The 16,034-nt window shown below is 42.2% G+C and overlaps 1 protein-coding gene across 2 annotated transcripts in view; it reads left to right on the top strand.

Moving 5' to 3' along the window:
• Window positions 1-13,090, top strand: part of GATA6 (GATA binding protein 6) — a 34,377-nt gene extending 21,287 nt beyond the window's left edge. For both annotated transcript variants that reach the window (XM_053396407.1, XM_053396409.1), the window contains exons 4-7: window positions 1,837-1,962; window positions 3,532-3,619; window positions 3,706-3,815; window positions 12,692-13,090. In XM_053396407.1, coding sequence (XP_053252382.1) covers window positions 1,837-1,962; window positions 3,532-3,619; window positions 3,706-3,815; window positions 12,692-12,865 — 498 coding nt within the window. In that variant the 3' untranslated portion in view covers window positions 12,866-13,090. The remainder of the gene's footprint in view (window positions 1-1,836; window positions 1,963-3,531; window positions 3,620-3,705; window positions 3,816-12,691) is intronic.
• The last annotated feature ends 2,944 nt before the right edge of the window (window positions 13,091-16,034 follow it).

Below are 16,034 nucleotides of genomic sequence, written 5' to 3'. Positions count from 1 at the left end.
TTGGTGGGGACAGAGACATAAAAGTAAGTGGCTAGCCAATTTACTGGAGAGCTGAGGGGAGAGATGGGAGTTTGAAAAGCGTACAGAAAAATTGCCTAACACAGTGCATTTCAACCAGGGTGCTGCAGCACCTTGGGGTGCCTTGAGTGATGGTCAGTGGTGCTGTGGGCAACACTGGTCTTTTGTCCCTCTTTCCTCACTCCCTCCTCTGATGCCCTCGTGCGTCTCTGCCTCCCCATGGCTTGCACAGCTGTTTGTTGCAGTAGTGCTTGCTACAAGCTCCCCAGGCGAATGGTGCCTCTGGGGCTGGCCAGGGGGTGCTTCCTAGGCCCCTGTGGGACAGTGTGAGGAGGCACCTCTCTTTGGGGCAGAGAGGGCAGCTCAGAGACCAGGGACGCTGCCCAGAGGACTCCCAAGGAGAGGGGAGAGGAGGCTGAGGGAACATTCCACAAATGAGGGTGTTTGAAAAAGGGTGAGAGGCTGCCAGCTCTGCAGGCAAGGGGTGACATGACTGGGCTCCTGAGCCCCACAGGGGTGCCACAGAAAGAATGTAGTTGGTCAAGGGAGCTGTGGATTAGAAAGGTCGAAAACCTCTGGCCTAACATGTTTTTTTTTTAAAAAAATCTTACTCGGGGGCACAACTTTTTCTTCAACCATACTGCGTAACCAAATGAATTAGCATGGTAGAAAACATGGCATTGTGTATTTGAGTGACCATGGAGAATATATTTTTGAAATGTGTTGGCCCATTAAACCTTTGAGACTCTTTCCTTTTCTACCACATAAATAAATAAATAAATAAATAAATAAATAAATAAATAAATAAAGTTTTATTTATACCCCGCCCTTCCCAGTTCAGAAACAACAAATTTAAATTTAAAACACTTAATTGATGCAACAAAAAACCAACATAAAAGACAGTATAAAATGTAAATAACAATAAATTCAGAATTCAAAAATCAATTTAGGGGGGAAATCCATCCAATAAACATTAGATGATCACCAGGGCTAGCTGGCTAAATTAGTCCTATTTGGGCCAGCGAGGAGACCAGGGGAGAATCAGCTGTGGGATCCCAGAGCGGGTAATCTTCATAAAAAGGGGAGGGGGGAGGGAAGGAAGGTGAATAAAAGATCAGGGTAAGTTCAAATTGAAAGCCAGGCAGAATAGCTCTGTCTTACAGGCCCTGTGGAAGGAAGTTAAATCCTGCAGGGCCCTGGTCTCATGGGACAGCGCATTCCACCAGGATGGAGCCATCACTGAGAAGGCCCTGGCCTTGGTAGAGGATAATCTGACTTCCTTAGGGCCTGGGACCTCTAAACTACGATTATTCATGGACCTTAAGGTCCTCTGTGGGGCATACCAGGAGAGACGGTCCCGTAAATATGAGGGCCCTAAGTCACAAAGGGCTTTAAAGGTCAAAACCAGCACCTTAAACCTGACCTGATACTCCACCGGGAGCCAGTACAACTGTTAAAGCACTGGCTGAATATGCTCCCATGGCAGGGACCCTGTGAGGAGCCTCGCTGCAGCATTCTGCACCCATTGGAGTGTCCGGGGCAGTTTCAGGGGCAAGAGTCAAGTGCAATAATCAAGCCAGGAGGTGATCGTCGTATGGATCACTGTGGCCAGATCGGGGCAGGAAAGGTAAGGGACCAACTGTTTAATGCGGCTTAATGGTTTGTTTGTCTGTCTGTCTGTTTCTCTCTCTCTCTCTATTTCTTTTGAAGCCAGTTTTGTGGTCTATATGCAATCCTGCTACTGCTTATGTGCAGAAGAGCTCTCTCCCCCCACATCTCTTTGTATTGATTTGGCATTTCCTTGTGCTTGCCTCTTAGCCTTCTTCGAGAAGAATGGGTTTGTCTTGCGCCAACTGTCACACTACGACCACCACCCTCTGGCGCAGGAATGCAGAAGGAGAGCCCGTATGCAATGCCTGTGGCCTGTACATGAAACTTCATGGGGTGAGCAGCTACTTCATATTATCAGGAGCTGTTTCAGTCCTTGCTTGATGCATGCTTAATGGCCATCCAGCACACCATTCCTGAGATGGGACACACATTTAGTTTCACAGGAGACCCAAGTCCAACTCTGCTAGGAGGGTGAAAGGGGATTGGGGTGGGGAGAGCATCTCTTATCCCTCCCATTTTTATTTTTATTTTGCATGTATGCAATTGTACTTAGCTACTAAATGATAGGGGATGTCAATAGAGAAATCCACAGCCCCATGTCATGTCGCAGTCCATCATTTAATGTTCCAGTAAAGAGTAATTTAAACAGAAAACAGAAGTCACTGATTGCTGCTGCTGACAGGTCTTGGGTATTATTTATTGGTTTAGTAGTTGGGAGATTTATGAACCGCTTAATGGAAGAGTGGTTTTAGTAGTGTACAGATATAATCGTAGATGAAGCACAACCAAAAAACCACAGAACAATTAGAAAACACAAATATACATAAAACGATCATTAAAACAAAGTTAACATCAGTTACACATTTAAAACAAATATAGCCAATGAAATTATGTGTTGGGATAGGTTTGCCAAAACAAAAAAAAGTTTTCATTAGGCATCTAAAACAAGAGAGTGAGGATGCCTGCCTATTGTCAAGAGTCAGGAATTCCAAAGCACAGGTTCTGCCACCTTAAAATATCAACTTCTTTGCAAATGTGGAACAGACATTATGTGGCAGTTGTAAAAGTGCAAATTCTATTTCGGAGAAAGGGAACAGTCTTCACTTTGAAGGAATAGTTTGCTCCAGTGGTTCCCAATGAGTGGTCCGTCTGCCCTAGGGGTGTCCGCATAACCCACTCAGGGTGTCTGTGGCACCCTTCACATAACAAAAACTATGATAGAGATATCAAAGTTTTCAAAAGTAGGGGTTCCATTGCTTAGCTTTTGAAAAACAGGGGCTCTGCAGTACTTCGCGAATTGGGAACCACTGGTTTACTCCACATGTAAAACATTCTAGCCAGATAGAAGTTCTTCAATAGTGCAGACAATCAAGAGAAATGAACGCAAGTTTGCAGGGAAAGGCTTTTGATAAGGGAAAGGCAAGTTTGATGGGAAAGGCCCAACTATTTAGTAGATGGATGAGAAATGGTTGGACTGAGTCTAGCACTGTTCCCAACACTGCCACCCAAAAGGAGACTACCATTCTACCATCTTCTTAACGATGCTGAATATGGATAAGGTTTATAGGCCTAAAAGACCCCAGACATATATGCACGACGCAGCTCTATATCTGCACAGAGTACAATGTCCATTACAGAATCGAGTGTCACTGTTTGCCAGCCAGATAAAAAAACCGAAAAACCATATCCTATGACCGCTCCTCTGTGTACCTACAGGGTGTAGAACTGGAGAAAGAAAAATAGTGAAATTTTACATGAATAGTGGTTACATAATGAATCAAACATCATGTCCTAATGCCATTATTTTCACTGTAATTTTGCTTATAGTAGGATGTCTCTAATGTATCCAAAGAGAAAACAAATTTCAGATTTTTTTAAAATTTGGGGGGTATTGCATTTTAGGTGCCCCGACCCCTTGCTATGAAGAAAGAGGGAATTCAAACCAGGAAACGAAAACCAAAGAACTTGGCTAAGACAAAGTCATGCTCGGGTAAATATAATGAAAGGGTTTGTGGAGGGGCAGAGATTTGTCCATCTGGAGAACGCAGAGTTCTAACTTGGGTGCTTCCGTTGCAGGTAATAATAGCAATAATGCCGTTCCTATGACTCCAACTTCCACGTCTTCTACGAACTCAGATGACTGCCGAAAAAATGCTTCCCCTAGCACACAAACCACAGCCTCAGGGGTAAGTGACAAAATAGTATCCATGCTTGCAAGCGAGTAGATTTCTGTGGCGCATGTTATCTCCATTTTTATCTTATCTAGTAGAACAGTAATCTAAATAAACTTTTCAGTTAGGGAGCTGATACTGGATGGGGAATATCTGAGCAAATTACCTATAAACGCAAACACAATGTAAAACTAAAGTACTTCACAAACATCTTTATTAAGTTACAAGATTTATCTCTTATTTATACTGTGTCGTATCCTATCTTATATTGTACTGTGTTGTACAATAGACGTTGGCCCTGATCCAGGCTGGGTGATCCATGGGCTAAAACAAGTTTCCGCTTTTTAAAAGCTGTATATTCTAAAATCCTTCATGATCAGCAGTCATAGCAGGGAGTTGGGTCAGATACACAGATATTAGCAGAAAGCACAGTACTGAAGCTCTACTTGTAGACCATCTCCCCACTCACAGGTCCAGTCTAGGAAATGCTACCTTTTCTGATGGTGATGTATTTGGTAGGGAGGTAAATGGGCGGAAGATAGGTACTTTTACTTCCAATGTACATTTTATTTCAGCATTGAGTACTGTAAATACCTTGTTGATAAGGTTAATTAAGTGAATATAATCCACCTTTGTGAGATAATGATGGAGAGCCATTAATGCTCAACTCACTTTATACAAGTGTATGTCAGGGCTGACAAGCATTTAAATTAGAATTGGTCATTGGTTGAACACCTTCCTTTTTCACGGAGTAGCCAATTAGGCTGTTATTCTATGCATGCTACTTGGAAGTAAGTCCTGCTCAAATCAGTGGGGCTTACTTCTGAGTAGACATGCACCAACTTGATTTTACATTTTGATAGAGTTGCATATTGCTGACATCTTAATATGTATGGCTTTTTGAAACATTGCTCCAGATTGCATGTCATGATAAGCCATAGTGAACGGGAAAAATATAGGCTCTCTGACCAACAGTTTAGCTAGCTGATGATTTAAGCAATTTCCAACTGGAGGCTGTGTAGTACCTACACTGGGCCGGACCCAAAAGGGGGTTGAGGCACAAGCAGCCGTTTCCTATGGAAAATGAGAAATATTTTCTTAGCAGTGCCACTCGCTTTACCCTTCCATTTTCTCCATAGACTTTTAAAAAAAGAATAAAGAGGGGAAAAACAAAGTTTGTTTATAAAGCTCTCCAACCTCCTTTATCTGTACTGGCTGTGCAAAATGCAAAAAGAACTCTGTAATCCCAGCAGAAGAATGCAAATAATGTCAAGACTCAGTTGAATGCACAGCTGAACTGCAAGCCTTGCTTTACAGCTATTCAGAGCCTCAAACTTCAAAATGCAATTGCACCCCCCCCCCAACTGCAAAATGCATGGACATTTTGAGCAAATTTGCAAATAACTCAAGTCTCTACCTCTCTGTTGGGACATTTCCCCATTGGCTTTGGTTTTCCTTCAGAAAACACAGTTGCAATTGACCGTTCTGCAGAACATCAAAATTCTTTTCCCTCTCAGCTTTTTCCTGCTGATGGGCAGGAGGAGAACCCAAGGAGCCAGATGAAATCCAGCTGTGGGCCATATCCGGCCCAGGGTTCATCACCCTTGATCTAGGGGAAAAGGGGCACATTTCCTAAGTACAAAGTATTGCTGTTTGTGTGCTGGAATTTGGGCTCTATCCCCATAACAGAAGCGCGACTCTGAGAGGAGATGTTGGGCAGTGTGCATTAGATGTATATCCATTGCACATTCAGCTGTGTCCTTTACTTGGAAATCGCTTCATTATGCCTTCCTTTTAGTTAAATAAGCTCCATAGCTATTTGTCTTATGATCCTTGCTTTCAGTGTCTCTTGTTCTCTGACCCAATTCCTTTTATTTGCTTCACTGCTCAAATATGCAGTTACATTGTGAAAGAGAAAACCTATCCTCCTACAACTGTTATTATGTATGGATGGACATTTACTACACTGCTGCTAGCTTGGCCTTGAACTGGTTGGCCTTCTAGTTACGCTTCTAAAAAAGCAGGGCAGTATAAGAGGTGCTTTTCCTCTCCGCAAATCCGTAACAGGACAAGCCAGGACAAGAACTTGGAATTATTTTGCACTAAGTTCCAATGAGTTTACTCCTAAGCACATTGACTAGGAGGTAAGCCCACCTCACCCCCATCCCTGACTTAGAGGCTTTTGGTCCTTTATTCAGCACAGGAATCCTAGTATCCAACTGGAATTTGCTGGAGAAAACATATGATGTCTAGAGGAGAGGTGCATATCTCCAAACATGTACTAGGGAGACATGGATATTCACAACATTCGAGTATGTGGTCACCACACGTTCCTGAGGACTAGATTATGTCCTTCATATTTATCACACCAAATACCAACCAAACATAGGTATGTCCTTAGTAGTGCATCAAGCAGATTGCCTTGTTTGGGCATTCCCAGCCAAATAGGGGTTTGGATTTGATGACCTTTTAAGTCCCTTCCAGCTCTTTAATTCTAGGGCTGCATGCACACCATACAATTGACTTTCCCCAAGGAATCCCAAGAACTGTAGTTTGTTAGCTATTGGAAATTGCAGTTCTATGGGGGGGGTTAAACTACAGCTCCTGGGATTCTTTTGGGGAAGCTATGGGCTTTAAATGTGTTTTAAATGTATGCTGTGCATGCAGTCAAAGTGCAAAGCATGCTATTTTTGAACATTTAGGGCAAGCTTGTGGTTTACAATACACCAACAACATAACAAATACATCCACCAGCAGTTTAGGCGCCCTAGAAAGACTTAACTTTGCCGAATTACAAAAAAAATACAGCTGCACTGAAATACATTTGTGGAGTTGTGAAACACTTGCTGAGGATTGGAGGTGGTGGTGGAGCTGTCAAGATCATGGAAAATAATGGAAAGAAGGAATTATCGTCAATGCTGGTGAATGGCTTTAAGTGCACAATGGCAGATAGATAGATATAGCTAGATATAGATAGATAGATGGATGATAGATAGGTGATAGATAGATAGATAGATGATAGATAGATAGATAGATGATAGATAGATAGATAGATAGATGATAGATAGATAGATAGATAGATAGATAGATAGATAGATAGATGATAGATAGATGATAGATAGATAGATAGATAGATAGATAGATAGATAGATAGATAATAGATAGGTGTGTGTGTGTGTGTGTGTGTGTGTGTGTGTGTGTAGTGGTAGATGAAGATAAGAATAGTGACCAGGATGAACAGCATGAGAAATGTTTGTCAGAGCAGTAAGAAACACAGCTGTAAGGTTGTTTGTTTGTTTGTTTGTTTGTTTGTTTGTTTGTTTCTGGGACTAAAGCCATTGCTACCTGCTTTGATTTCTGCAGGAAACACACAGAAGTGGGATGGTAAGAGATGTGTGGGCACAACTTTAAACATCCAGATGCTCCTGTCTGGAAAATCTGATTTGTCTAGATTTCCCAGATACATGCACACATTGTTTAAAGGTGCATGTACATATGACTATTGCTTTTGCACTTTTACACATCTGCTTCAAGAAACCCTACTGTATGTAGCACTAGGATTTCCCACAGCAATCATTAACCAGTAGCATATTGACCTAACCCCCAGTATTTGCTAATACAAACCACGTGAAAATGAGATGATGCAGTCCTACCTATCTTGCCCCTGACTGGACTGTAGAAACGGAAGGGACCCATTCCCTAGAAATGTGCACGTGCTTGAATTATTGCTTTCCCAGGGCTCACAGTTCACACCCGTAAATGGCTTGCTATAGTGACTGGTTCATATTGCCTCATGGTAAGGCTGTTTTGTGATTGTAGATGTTGACCGCACATGGAGGATGGAGTTAGTTACACATCCTGGACTTGCTCCTGATGTCGGTCCTCCTGCCTAACTCCACCTCTGATGTCTGTGCACCTGGCCAGATCTGTTGCTTTGACTTCCATATGTTCAACTAAGTTCTGAATGGGGGACTTCCTGAAGGAGCCTTGGGCGATCAGTGCTGCTCATTGTAGGGAAAAGTCTATGTGAGTACCACTGGCTCTCCCTTCAAATCTTTACTGAATTTGTGGAGGTCAGAAGGTGAGAGCTGGGTTGGTGCACTGATGTTGGCAGGAACTAAGGCCACACTTCAGTCCTCATACCTGAGCCATGCACATTGAGGCGATGGGGATGGGAGACACTCAACTAGTGCGCCTGTCTCTCATCCCAATATCCTTCACAGGATGGATGCAAGGATAGATAAGAAGGGTGTCACGTTAAAAATGCTGCAGATGATAACCCACTACAAAGCCACAATACTAGTACTCACGATTCTCCGAATACACTTGCTAGTTAAGTGATTGCAGTAATATTTCATTTCTGCAACTTTCCATACTTCTTATCTTTGGCAGCATGGAAAATTCCAAATTGGCACAAAAGAATATGAAGACTTTTCAGTTCACAAAAAGGGAATTAATCAATTAGAGAAAACACATTCCTTTGCTTGAGCAGAAATGATTCATTTGTCTTTTCTAGACAACGATGCCAAATGATTCCAAGCAATGTAGAGATTTGGTATAATTCATGTTGTCAGCAATAGTTTTTAGCCCAAATTCATTTTAATTCGCTTGGAAGGTAGAACTATCAGGGCTGCGACCCACTTCCTTCCCTGTGTATCCAAGAGGCAGGTTAGTTGGCTTTTTGCTTCCTCATTGACAACACCTGACAATACACTCTTTGTCATTTGTAGTTTTGCCCCATGTTCACTGGGCTCCAGTCATTTCCATATGTGATCATATGTAGATGTTGGACCATAAACACTCCTGTCTAAGCCACTTTCGCTGTCCCCCAAAGCCTCTATAAAAGGCTTCCTCAACCCCAGCCGTCCAGATGTTTTGAGACTACAATTCCCATCATCCCTGACCACTGGTCCTGCTAGCTAGGGATCATGGGAGTTGTAGGCCAAAAACATCTGGAGGGCTGAGGTTGAGGAAGCCTGTTCTATACCTATTGCTTGTGCATCTGTCTTCCGTATGCTTGTTACCAAATGATTATACAGCTGCAATTGAAATAATTCAACCCCCATTGCAAATCAGGTTTATTATAAAAATTTACAGACTTTCAGCTGTTTGCAATGAGCAAATCAAACAAAAGCAATTAAAATAGCTCGACACAACAGATGCTTCAAGTGGTTTCCCCAAATTCAGCTGAAATTGCAACTTATACTGGCTTCTCCAGTCTCACTATTATTCAACCCCTTCATGGCAAGCATATTTAGAACTTAGTAGAACAGCCTTTTGCTGCTATGACCTGCTGCAAACGAGATGCATAACCAGACAGCAGCATTCCTGAGGAATCTTGGCCCATTTCTCATGAGCAACTGCTTCCAGTTCAGTAATATTCTTGGGTTTGCATGCTGCAACCACCTTCTCAAACCCCAGAAGATATTTTCTATGAGGTTCAATATAGCCACACGCTTAGAATGATTACTAGCATGTACTGTATTTTTCCCGTGTATAAGAGTAGGCTTTTTCCCTAAAAAATAATGTTCAAACTTTGGGGGTGTCTTATACATGAATGGATCTTCCCCCATTTTCTTAAATCAGAGTCCCCAAAAGTAGGGGGCATCTTATACATGGGGGCGTCTTACAGAAGGAAAAATACGGTACTTTCCCTACCAATATTTCCACACATTCTATATTTATCTTCCACCAAAAGATGTGTCTCCTGTAATAATGCCACATCAGCTTTTAAGTTTTTTGTTTGTTTATAGAGTACCCATTTCATTTGCTGGAAGAATCTAAGCTCTTAACACACCATGCAACAAATTTTAAAGTCATAATAAATCTATTAAAGTAAGTATAATATATATGTCATCCATAAGGCTAGGACACATTACTATTCTCCATCTCAAAATCTCCTAATGCCCAGGCATAAAATACAACTACTAAAATCCATATTACTCATAAATGAAAAGGCAATATATTGGTGGCTACGTTATTAGAGCACATTCCAGGCATTGAAAGTACAATGCTAGGAACCACAATATCCTTTCTATAAAAGAAATCCATACCAAGCAAACATATTAAGCATATAATTTGTGTAAACTGACACATCACATCTGTAAAAATTTGAAAGGTCATTCTCCCCCCCCCCAAAAAAAAAAGGTTGGGGGAGAGAGAGAGAGAGAGAGAAGGTGTATAAAGAAGAGTAAAAAAAGTGCATATTGGAAAAGGGAAATGAATCTAAAAAAATAAAGTCACTATAACTTCCATATTAGATAGCATATCTCGCCTGCCTCCAGCTCTCTTCTCCCATTTATATTTACACCACAAAAAATAGAACACATCTGAACCTAGTAATGAATTTAAAATATGAATACAAATAAACCCAGGTATTATCGTGTATATAGAACAATATGGGACTGTGCCTCTGCTTGTTCCCCATTTGTTTTCAGAAAAACAAACCAGTATTAACAAGGGACTCAGTTACATTGGCAAAGAAAAAACGCCTTACATGCGTTGTTTATGCATTCTAACACTGTGACACCAGATGGTGCTGTGGAGTTCCGTTTTTGCTTACCTGATTTCTCATACAAAGTCTGCAACACGTTTAACTGAAACGCTTCTATGACGTGTCTTTGAGAAGTAATAGCAGCTATGGATACAACACAGAAGCAAATACCAAAAGGTTAACACAACAGAGCCTTTCCAAACTCCCTTCTTGCTGTACTTAAACTTTGTTTTGAACCACTGTCGTTGTCACTCCCTGCTCAATCACGTCTCCCTAACCTGGTGCCCTCTAGGTGTTTTGAACTACAACTCACAGCAGCCATGGAAGATGTAGTCTACAGAGCACCAGGCTGGGGGAGGCCACACTAGGTGCATAATTCATTACAGCAGCCTGCCTGTCCTTTCCCACTCCCGTTTCTTATCTCTTGTCCCAAGGCCAGCTTCTGGAATTCACACTGATATTATGTTTTGAATACCCACCGCCAGTTGTCATGTAGCCCAGACCCATTTTCTGTCACGCACAACCACACTCTGAGCTGTGCACTGCGCCAGTGATAAAACCACTCACATGTTTTCCTTGGGCCTAAAATAGGGTTTGATGTTGAATTGTGCTTTTAAAAAAAACAGGAGGGAGGGTGGGAGGAAGGAAGGAAGGAAGGAAGGAAGGAAGGAAGGAAGGAAGGAAGGAAGGAAGGCAGGCAGGCAGGCAGGCTGAGGCTCACACAGTATGATTATAAAACAGATCTTAGCAATTTGGAACACCTTGCTATAATACATTATTGGAGCATCTGACTGAACATTTTGTTTGTTTGTCCGTTTAGTTAATTAACAACATTCACATTAACAATAGAACAGATATAAATTCAATTTAAGGCCCTTACAAATAACAACTGGTATAAAATTCACCACTTAAACAGGCTTTTTGTGAGTAAACATATTCAATAGGTGCCGTAAAGACAGGAAAGATTGTGTCTGTCTGATCTATAATGGGACAGGAGAAGGAGGGGGATTCTGAAGATTAGGTGCCACCACATTAGAAGTCTGATTCCTACATCATAGGGAACAGACTTCCTGATGAAATGGTATCTACAGGGCACCTTCTCCTGTAGAGTACTGTGCTTGACTGTGTACATAAGGTACACCAGTGCTGAAGGAATTGCACTGCCTGCCTATTCACTACCAAGCCAAGTTTAAGGATTTGTTGTCTAGTGATAAGACCCCATATGGCTTAGGACCAGGCTATCTAAGAGAGTGGCTCCTCATTTATAGAACATCCCATTAACTGAGATTGTCCTCATTGGCCCCATCTAGTTACACTGTTCCTAATGGAGATACATCTAATGGCCACTCGAAGAAGGGCCTTCTCTGTGGTAGCCCCCCACAACTGTGAAATGACCTTCCTTTAGAAATATTCCAGGCACATATGCTGCTGTTGTTTCACTAGTTGGTGAAAAGCTTCATACATATATCCTTAATGCCAGCTTTACTGACCATCCTGAGTTATGTTTTTTGCCTGGTTCACATATCATGCTAAGCTAAACTATTGCTTAGTCGAAGAAACCTTGGTTATAGCACACCTTTAGTGAGGAGGGAGCTTAACTATAAGCCCAATTTCAGACAATACTTTGGTTTAGTTCACCACATCGTGTCAATGAAAAATACCAGGGGGAGCAAAGCGGTTGTGAGTTAATCTCCAGGAATACTTAATACAGTCCTGCTAAGCTATAGTTTGGTTTAGTGTGGCTTACTGCTATTTTAGGGACGCAGGTGGCGCTGTGGGTTAAACCACAGAGCCTAGGACTTGCCAATCAGAAGGTCGGCGGTTCGAAAACCCGCCACGGGGTGAGCTCCCGTTGCTCGGTCCCAGCTCCTGCCAACCTAGCAGTTCAAAAGCACATCAAAGTGCAAGTAGATAAATAGGTACCGCTCCGGCGGGAAGGTAAATGGTGTTTCCGTGCGCTGCTCTGGTTCGCCAGAAGCGGCTTAGTCATGCTGGCCACATGACCTGGAAGCTGTACGCCGGCTCCCTCTGCCAATAAAGCGAGATGAATGCCGCAACCCCAGAGTCGGTCACGACTGGACCTAATGGTCAGGGGTCCCTTTACCTTTTTTACTGCTATTTTATTGTACTGGTGTTATGGGGGGGGCTTTATTGTACTGGTGTTATGGGGGAGGGGCGGCTTTGGGGTCTTATGTGTCCAGATCTAACCCAAAGACACTGAAATGATTCACTTCATGCATGTTTCACACCACTTCTTCAAACTGAATGATGTTCTCATCACTTCTCAGCCTAATGGGTGGATGGTGTCAGCAGTCCCCCAGCCTGGCCAGGCAGATTTGCTTTTCCTTGATAAATATGTGCTACTTTACAGCTTTTGCTTGCTTTCCTTCTGCTGCAGGCGGTTTCTTCAGTGATGTCCGGCCGGGGAGAGAATGCCAGCAGTCCCGAGAATAGCACACTCAAATATTCCGGCCAGGAAGGGCTGTATCCAGGCGTCAGCTTGACCTCCACTGCAGAAGTCACGGCCTCTGTGAGACAGGATTCCTCCTGGTGTGCCTTGGCTCTAGCATGAAGCGGCGATGAGTCAGTGGTGCTGGATCCATGCACTGGGCATCAGCCAGCCAGCAACACTTGTGTTTTTTGTTTTTGTTTGTTTTTTGTCCCAAGAAGCGGTGACTATGATGACAAGGACATTCCTTGCCAGTCATTTTTGTGCCTTGATTCTAGCGTGTGTGTGTGTGAGAGAAGGGGGGGTGTTTTTTTCCTTCTCATGGTCTCTGCTTGATTGCCCAGGTCCTCAACCAAAGGAGTCCAAACCACTTCTCTTAGCTCAACAAGGAGTGCCCATCTGCACTGTTGCTACATCTTCACCACAACCACCAGTGCCGCCTCGTGTATTTGTGTATTGTGTATTTTTTTCCCCATTCCCACTCGACCAACATCCAAGATCTGATTGGTGTTGATATTATTGTAAGACAAAGTAGGCAAAGCTTGCATTATAGAGCAACACAGAAGAGCTAAGCAACAAGTGAGCATATATTGAACTTGATAGTTTGAGGCAATCTCTTCTTGCAGGTCAGTGTTTCAGCTAGTGCCTTCCACTCACGACACGCCCCCATTTCTGAGTAGCTTTTCCGAAGCAGACTTCCAATACAGCCTAATGAAGGAAAGAAACGCATTTTGGTACCCCCCCTTCTCCCATTAGAACTGGCTATTGAGAACTTTCGTTTCTAACATTTGCATTGTTGTTTTTAACATATACTGTGATGGAGGAGGACAGAGCGTCTATGTTGTGGCTGAACTGTATGTAGTCAGTCAGACTTTGTAAACAGGGTAGCATTCAGATTTTTTTCTCCCCCTTCCGTATATACAATAATTTTGTTTTTTATATAAAAAGTGCAATTTGTCTTGCAGCAATCAGTGTTAAATCATCAGCATAAGATTTAACAACAGTTTTTATATGAATGAATGGAATGAATGTAAACATTTTAACTTAATGGTACGTAAATAATTTAAAAGAAAAAAGTTAACTAGGCATCCTTTTGTTGCAAGTTTTTTTGTTTTTTTTACTGTAACAGAAAACATTCTTCTGTGTTTCTGATTTATAAAGTACAAGTTTCAAGAACAAACGTTTTCTCAGGAAAAGAAATTGACCCTACCTGTCTATCTGGACATGAGCTTTTATATACACAGTCATCCCCACTATCTTGCCATGGAATAAACTATGTGCTAGAAGAATTATCAGTTGCAGTGAAACTTTACTACCTAATGGATAAAGTATGTAAATACTCCAACAAGATATTTAGGCATCTTTAAAATACTGGATGCAATCTGTATAATGTACCTGACCCATAGCTAGGTTGGTTTACATTTTTGTTAAAAGGGATGTCATGTGAAAAGTTTTCACCAGAGGTTTAATAATAAAAAGGTTATGTGTTTTTCTCTCTTTGTACAATGTGATTTCTCTTAAGTGTATCATACAGTATACTCAAGGAACAGCTACATACAAGTTTAGAAAGGAATCAAAAGAGTATTCTTACTTCCACCATTCAGGTATACAAATAATCCTATCTCATCTCATTTATCCCTAGCCAGCAATGCCAATGTTAGGATGGTTTTTGAACCAGTATAAGCTATACCAGAGGCTGCAAACCTGCAGCACTCCACACATTGCTCCAGTCATCAGTGACCAATGCATTTGCTGGGAATGATGAGAATTGGAGGGCCAAAAAGAGATCTGGAGGGCCACAGGTTCTCGCAGAATCATAGAATTGTAGACCTGGAAAGGACCACAACTAGTCATCTAGTCCAACCCTCTGTTTTGCAGGAATCTTTTGCCCAATGTGAGCCTCGAACCCACAACCCTAAGATTGAGTCTCATGCCCTACACTCAGGGAGCCAGTCAATGACACCTACCAGCTGAGATATCCCAGGTCATACTTTGGTTTTGAAGGGCAAGTTTCACCTTTTGACCCAGTATACCTGTTTTGTCAACTTCCCTTGCATGGATGTTTTTGGAGCTGATGGTATTGGACTCCCATCTCCCATCAGCTGCAACCAGTGTGACCAATGGCCAGGGATAATGGGAATTGCAGTCCAGCAGCATCTGCAGTGGCTGATGGTTCCTCATTGCTGTCTGAAAGGATGCAGGGAAACCTGCTTATTCTAGACTGCAATACTAAACCCCGCTGAAAATAATTAAACTTGGGTAGGGTCACACACCTTTTTTCTCATTGACATGTTCAGTGAATGTAATATCCAGCCTGTTGGCAGGACAAAAGTCTTCAGGAGCTTTTATAAAGCTTGTTCTAATCTTTAGATTCACAGCATTTTTATCTCCCCCCCCCCATCACTTTTTATAGCACATTTCTAATTATCATAATTTTACACATAATGTACAACATGGCACTTTTGATCATGAAGGCAGACTGAAAAGCCAAAGTGGTAATAGAAGTAACTTAACAGTTAACCTGATCTTAAAGCTCATGATTTTGAAATTGTGGATTAGCTGTACTCAGGTTTTTTAAAAGACTCAACCAGTAAGCGGTGACTACTCAAACTTCCATTTTGGATTTCAAAATCAAGCACAAATAAAATGACATGACCTCTAGTACTCCCACTGGTCACACAAGGGATCAGTCAAAACGTTAGATAGCACACCAGCCATCTATTCAGTACTTAAGACAGAAGTGCCATGTCTACAACCCCACATACTGGATGCAAGGAGGTAAGTTGCCAACCTGATGTGGTGATCTGTGGTGCATAGATCCCAGCCAAAAGGGTGAGCAATAATAGGGATTCTGATGCTGTACATAAATGACCCTTCTTGACATGACTCTAAGTATGGCTATCTGAAATGTCTTGCTTGCTTTTCAGCCTTAATGCCTATGTATGGTTGCGGGAGGAGGGGATTTCCACAACTAAAATGTGTGCATGGTGAACTGGTTGCCATGTGCATAGGGTTGCCATGAGCACAAAATTGCCTGAATGCCCATGATGAGAAAAATCAACACCCAGCTTGATGGAAGGTTATGTAGACAATGTGTTGAACTACCTACACAATCTAAACAGGGAGAAAGTCTGCATGGATTGTCAGAATGCACCCAACCCCACTAACCATCTATGTTAGCCTTTGGAATATGTCAAGAAAGGGGGAAATCTTTTGAGGGGGGGAGCATTGCTTTCTACACAAAATATAGGTCTTTGTGTTTCTATTTCTTCAGTGTCACCATGCGTAGAAG

Source organism: Podarcis raffonei, chromosome 7, assembly GCF_027172205.1.
Source record: "Podarcis raffonei isolate rPodRaf1 chromosome 7, rPodRaf1.pri, whole genome shotgun sequence".
Classification (NCBI taxonomy): Eukaryota; Metazoa; Chordata; class Lepidosauria; order Squamata; family Lacertidae; genus Podarcis; species Podarcis raffonei.
Note: the sequence above shows the minus strand (reverse complement) of the source record. Positions and strands in the feature narration are given on the sequence as shown.